At 42.3% G+C, this 6,802-nt stretch overlaps 1 protein-coding gene across 2 annotated transcripts; it reads right to left on the minus strand.

Moving 5' to 3' along the window:
- Window positions 1–3,106: 3,106 nt before the first annotated feature.
- On the minus strand, window positions 3,107–6,493 carry dmrt2a (doublesex and mab-3 related transcription factor 2a). 2 transcript variants are annotated; one of them, XM_076270368.1, is made up of 4 exons: window positions 6,302–6,493; window positions 5,707–6,120; window positions 5,156–5,258; window positions 3,107–4,650 (listed from the first exon to the last, which is right to left on the minus strand). In XM_076270368.1, the coding sequence occupies exons 2-4, from the start codon at window positions 6,052–6,054 to the stop codon at window positions 3,371–3,373; spliced, it is 1,731 nt and encodes a 576-aa protein (XP_076126483.1). In that variant the 5' UTR covers window positions 6,055–6,120; window positions 6,302–6,493; the 3' UTR covers window positions 3,107–3,370. The 2 variants fall into 2 exon arrangements, with proteins under 2 accessions (XP_076126483.1, XP_076126484.1); XM_076270369.1 differs by lacking the exons at window positions 5,156–5,258; window positions 5,707–6,120; window positions 6,302–6,493 and adding an exon at window positions 4,942–4,984.
- Window positions 6,494–6,802: the final 309 nt, after the last annotated feature.

Below are 6,802 nucleotides of genomic sequence, written 5' to 3' on the forward strand. Positions count from 1 at the left end.
CCTCTCCATTTTCAAAAAACTCCTGAAGACCCAGCTTTTTAGAGAGCATCTCCTTTAGCACCACTTACAACAAGTCTTGCTGATCCTAGCACTTACCACCCATCTTGAACTGACACTCAACTGTTTAAAAACAGCACTCACTGATGCACTTATTCTTACTGTACTCTACCGTTTTTAAATTGTCCTAAAATTGTTGAGAGAATTGCTGTAAAACTTAACTGTTACCATGTTGTTAGTCGCTTTGGTTAAAAATGCATCAGCCAAATGTAATGTAATGTCATAATGGTGTAGGCCTATCTGATTAAGACCCCAAGAGTGGTTGAAACGTACTTATTAAATAACACTGGGAGCAAAGAAGACTATCTTCACTTTTTTCTCTTTGCAACTGTCAAAGAAATCCCATAAACACAGGAAGGCCTAGGGTATCCTACATCAGATGGCCTAAGATTAGGCTCTTCTGCATAGCATTAAGTGATTGGCATGCAGTAATTTGAACACTGACCTTGATCTAGCCTACTTTGGCTATTTAAAGGTAATTTATTGCCAAAACATCACACAATATAAATTAGCTATAACAAACAATAAAGGACTTAATCACACACAAACTACTATTTTACTGACTACAAAAATAATAATTATGTAGGAAGTTTAGAAGTTTAAAACCCAGAATTGGCCAAAAGTGCACCAAATTCAACACAAATGACTCAATACATTTGGAGGAGGCCTGCGTCCTTTCTTTTTCCAGATATTTTAGGATTTGGATATCGTTTCAGTATCGAGTATCAAGATATTTATGGCAGGTATTGTATCGAAGTCATGATTTTGGTATTGTGACAACACTATGACAGAGCCACTCTGTTTTCTAGATGTCGAGGATCGGAGGCTCTACCACCAACAAGTGATGCTGCTCAATAGCATATTAGAAGAGCACATTATCAAGCTCTAGTATGGAGGCAAGCACACATACCAAATCCAGTGTTACTAGAAGTAAAATGTTTTTTACTTGTCGGTTGTTGCTGACGGTGGATGCAGTTCTGCATTAGGCTTATTCCCACTATCTAAGTTCATATGTACTGTAGAATATATTCTGAGTTGAAGGTTATCTGTGCAATTTGTTATTGTGATGAAATGCATTAAACACCACGAGTGACTCACTATGTTAGCAATAAAAATATGGTTGTGTTTTGATTAGAATTTCCGAGTTTATTACATGTTAACTGTATTCATGTTCCCATTAAATACGTTAATAAACTATAGTATGGCTTCTTTAATGCTCAAACATGTATTTAGAGAACACTTTTATTTGGTTTTAGTGATTACTTTTGAAATCAACCCAATTTAGGGAAAAATAAGCAAAAATAATCGCTATTTTATGTTAAAATGCTGATTATGCGGCTTAGAACTCAGAATTGAGCTTGGTAAACAAAATATTCAGAATCAGCACCCTCAAATTAGGTAAGACGGGTGGTTTACCAACTTTTCCTCAAATTTGCCGTCAGAAGTTCTCTTCTGAACTTCTGAAGAAGTGATCTCCCTCCAGGAATCAGGAACAGCCGTTACAGGAGCTGTTGACTGTAAATTTAACAACAATTGTCTGAAAGGTTGATGTGGCTTTTTGATAAGAAGATGCTTAGTTTTGTAAACACAATCAGACATGTTTTATCCATTTAATCTCTTATGCTGTTATGTTGTTTTAAGATAGTGGCTGATGAACATGCATACAAAAGGGAGTCTGTGAAGTAAAGACAAGATAATAAAAAAACGGACAGCTTGACACGAAGCTTTTGCTTCTGTCATGACAAGATAAATAAAGGCTGTCCTTAAATTGTAACAAACCCTGTGCCTTCCATTGGGTGCATTCCCAGATTTATCCAAAAGGTTCAAACTGAATGTTGTACAGACTCCAAATTCTAGTCTCCTGGCTGGGTTAGGTCATTCACCAGTGAGATTTGGTTCCAAGAAACAACTCAAATTCTAATTTCTTTGTTGAAAATTATTCATTTTGAAAAAAATAAACTTTCCAGTTCCGGTCATGTAATTGTTGTGTATGGAACTGGAATCAAACACCCCACAGGGAAATATAATGATGGCCAAGAAAATATACTTTTCGTTACAGAGCAGAATTCTGGGAGATTTGATTGCGAGTGATGTGATACTGTGATGTGAGTCATGCTGCCGCAGAAAGAGAATGCGCCAAGAATACACCTCCAGGCCTTGCACCTCCAAAACTCCAAGAAATTATCAGGAAAAAATGCCTTTCAGTTGTACAAAAGTACTCAATTTATGGTCTTATCGTATTTCCAGTCTGACAGTAGGATGACATGTGTTGTACATATGCAGATAAATCAAGTGCAGGGCAGGTGTTCCCTGTTTATGCTTCCTCTGTTGGTGCACAGTGAGCCTATGCGCTCATCCTCTTATTTTCCTTCAGAGAGTTTCGCAGACAAAAGGGTTGGGGAGAGCGGTCGTGTTATTTTTGATTTTTCATTGTTTTCCTCCTTCGTATTTTCCACATTGTTTCTACATTTTAGTTTCTGTCGCATCTGTGTGGTATCATGATATGTACAATATAATATTTTCAATACAATATAATATTATAATTTTTTTCTCCAAATAATACAAACCTTAAATGTTAAATAGTTGAAGTAAAGTGTGGGATATTCTATATAGAAAATAGGAAAATTAATAAAAACCTTGAACTGTGGTTTCATCATGAGATTTTAACATTGTCTGTTTACCAATAGTACATCTGGGTTTTTTTAAAAACATTAATTGATACTCTATATTTAAATATACTTATTGATAAGTGAAACAGCCATGTTTGTGTGTGTTCATATCTAATGGGTTCTATGTTTACTTAAAAGCAAAAACTGTTCAGTCTCTCCCTCTAAAATAAGCTTCATGTTTTTGAATGTTTTTATTTTGTGTGTGTTTTTGCATGAAAAGGCAAATTATGAACTTATGAAATTTATGTTTGATTGTTAAATGTAATGAGCATATTAAGCAAAATAAAACTAAACATTGAAATAATATTTAGACATCAGATGAATACAAGATAAATACAAGTGAAACACCACTAATCAAATGAGCACGGAAATGCAAAATCTTTACATATAAAAGGGTTTATTGACATCATGAATACATTTAAATACTCTAAATCATACAGTGATGTACATCATGCTCATTTTGCATATCATAGGTTTTCATTGCATTAATATTTACACAAGTACTAGAAGAGCTGCAGAGATTATGGGCATTAGGCAGTCAAAGATCCCATAGAAATGTTTTAGGACAATTTGCATAGTTGGGTATGTCACACAAAACAACAAACAAGGGGGAAAAAAAACAACTGACATATTTAGTCAAGTCCTTACTGAGATGTTCTATTGAGAGAGGGCGAGGGCTTCTTTAGTATGGCCTCCACCGAGAACGACAGCATTTCGCTGGACGAGACCTTGGTCCCGATAGGCGACTTGACCATGAAGTCTTTGGCGAGCCTGTCTCTGTCAAGCGCCTTAAGGCTGCCGAGCTCGTCCAGGGCAGCGCTCTCGCGGTACTTCCTGGCGGCCTCCTCCAGCAGGTCCTTGCAGCAGGGTCCGCGCAGCTCTCGGCCGGCGCCGGACTTCTCGCTCAGCGTCTGCTGGATGAGCGAGTGGAACGGGTTGAGCTTCATGGAAAGTGTGTGCTTGGCGCTGTGCTTGCTCAGCTTGTTGAGGACGTGCTCATGGGGGTTGTGAGGGTTGTGGTGGTGCGGTTGATGGTGCTGCTGCTGGTGGTGGTGGTGGTGGTGGCTAGCTGTTGGTGGTGGTGTGGATGCACCCTGGTAGACCTGGCTGAAGCCTCTCTTTGGTGGGGAGAAGGCCGAGCACTCCCTGTGGACCTGGGCGAGGCTAGCCTGCTGGATGACCTCCCCTCCTCCTCCTCCTCCTCCACCTCCCCCCCCTCCTGTCTGGTTCTGCTGCAGCTCGCTCAGCTCGGCGGCCGCCCGTGACCCCTCCAGCTTGGAAGCCGCCGCGTCCTGGCTCTCGGGCGAGTGGCTCTCGGACGCCACCGACGCCATCATCATGGGCTCCCACACGGCGCCCGGCTTGAGGTTCTGCATGGCCGTGGCGTTGAGGAGGCACTGCTGATAGAGGAGGGCGTCCCCGACGCTGCTCACGCCCCCGGCACCGCTCCCCACGCCGCCGCCGCCACCACCTCCGCTGCGAGGCCACACCAGGAAGCGCGGCGTCAGTGGGTACTGCCGGTAGGTGGTGGCCACGCTCACGTTTGACGAGATGAGTTCCACGTTGGCAGGGCCGGCGGCGTATTGCACTGACAGGTCCAGGCAGCCGGGCAGGAAGCCGCACAGCTCTTTGGGCGGAGGGGCCAGGGCGGCTGACGGGTGGTCAGCAGCGGCCGAGGAGAAGGCCGCCTTGTAGGAGTTGTACTCGGCGGCGTGGACCATGCCCCCGGGCAGGAAAAGAGACGCAGCAGCCGAGGCGGCCTGGCCGGACTCGAGCAGCTCGCGCTCCTTGTACTCGCGCTCCAGCATGATGCTCTCAAGCTCTTTGTCGGCGAAGGCTCGTCGTTTGCGCATGCGGTCGCTCAGCGGAGGAGGCAGATTCGGGCTACTGCTGAGGAAGGGGTCAGACTGAACAGGCCTGTAGCCTTTGGAGATAAAGAACAAACACAATGATGATTAATTATTATGTTAAACTATTTGAATATCCAAATGGATCCATACAAGTCATACATCAATAAATAATTCATACATCACTGAAACAAATGCCAAATCATTTGCTTCACCCATTTTGCCCAAGTCCATGCAATTAGTTAAATCCTGTCATTCTCCACATTTGTAAGACAATAGTATATTTTCCATCTGCAACTTATTTCATGCAATTGACAAAAAAAGAGAGGTTAGCACTTGTGTATCAAACAAAGTATGGCGACGCTTACTGCGTTATCCAGAGAGGAAGAGAAAAGGAAAGCAATCCAAGAACAGCTGAGAGAGGGAGAAAAGTGGATATTAGATAAAAAGAGTAAAGAAATGAAAGATGGGACAAGAACAGACAGATGACTGTTTAAGGTCAGAATATCGAAGAGATAAAAAGCAATTAATGGCAGTATGCAAAATACGCATGCTTTTGGTTAAGCGGCCTTTTAGTCTTACCTTCAAGAATGCTTTTAGCCAACATGGTCGAAGGCCGAATGTGTCTCTGATAGATAGTGCGTCTTTCTGCTGGTATCTGTTTCCCTGAAATACCCTTTTTATCCTAAAATCAAATGAATACATAGATGATCAACAATAAAAAAAAACACTGGGATACTTAAACTAACATGCTTTCATTTTCAATCACTTGGCAACCATATTTATTGGTTAGAGCGGAAAACGGGCCTAAACATCCCGCAACAGTAATGAGAGGTCTGCTTTAATATTTTCATAATATGGTAGGCCTATTTATATTCTGATTCTATGAATAGAAATTCGTTGCACATTCTTCAATTTCAATTGCCTGCTCAGTGGGTCTACAATTGTATCTTAAATTTAGATGACAGTAACTGGTCGTATTAGGGTTTAGACCGATTTAAAACAAAGCACAAATTCATGGGCCTATACGACTACACACGAAGGAATAATTAGTTTAAATTAATGTAATTGGTGTCAAAATAACTTGTGATGTGTGGGTCGACATTTCACACGAAGGCTCAACAGACACTCACCTCTGTCGCTTGCTGTCTTCTGAGCGCCACCTGAGCTGCCATAACACGCTGCCTTTCCACTACGAGCAGACAATTTGCGCACTGACAGTCCCGCCACCGACAGAATCTCTTGTGGCCCTTCAAGCACGACACCACGCCGTGGTTCCTGCAGCGAGCGCATTTCGGAGTCCGACTGAGTTTCCTCTGCTCGCCTGTACACAGGTTGGCGTGCCCCGACTTTTCATCGTCTTTGGAGCCCGGGTCGTCCTCCCCTGCGCTCGACAGAGTCGCGAATCCCGCTTGATCGTCGCCCTCCGCCTCCAGAGTCTCTACGTCGATTTCATATTCAGCACCGGTGATATCCGTCATACTTGCTCAGGATTAATAAACCAAATTTTGATATGGTCGATATCTTCTGGATGCTTTCTTTGTCGCCTGAAATAGTATAAGAATACAATGAATGGTACACCAAAATAAGCACGCCCGGCTTTATGATCTTAGCCTACCTTAACATAATTAAGAAATGAACAATAACCACTTTGACAGCAGAACCATCAGAAATTATCTCACAAGTACACCAACATCTTAGTCAAAATACTATACATAACAAACTTACCTGGTAACGACAATGGTGAAAATGACCAACTGGAATCCGTGTTTGACTGGTTAATGATTAAAATCTTACGAAACCAGTAACTGCTTTTGGCTCCGCTTCTGCAGAAGGCCCTATGTATCTTGCCGAGTAAGGGACAAATGACACTCACGCTGTGAGATCACAAGCGGATATTTACTAATGCTGTCACTTCAATGTGATCAAGGCTTTTCTCTAAGCGAAGCCATCAGGCACCTCCTCTTGCGCCTCTCCCAGGCTTTCTCCGTGATTGGCTCCTTTTCAGCGCCTTGCTGCTATTGGCCAGAGTCCGAAGCTCTCCCTCAATTGACTTCTTAATGGAGTGAAGTTACAAATCAAACAATCACAGGAAACCATTAATTAACAGCTCAAAGTCTATAGGGAAAACGTAAAGACAAAGAAAACATGTAGGTTACGTAATTGGGATTTTTTTCAATGTTTTATTCAATGTTTTATACAGATATTTTTCATTATTAGACAGGGCTG

This window comes from Alosa pseudoharengus, unplaced genomic scaffold (genome assembly GCF_046254945.1).
Source record: "Alosa pseudoharengus isolate Yale_2024_CS ecotype anadromous, Long Island Sound unplaced genomic scaffold, YU_APseudo_1.1 YU_APseudo_1.1_scf_6, whole genome shotgun sequence".
NCBI lineage: Eukaryota > Metazoa > Chordata > Actinopteri > Clupeiformes > Clupeidae > Alosa > Alosa pseudoharengus.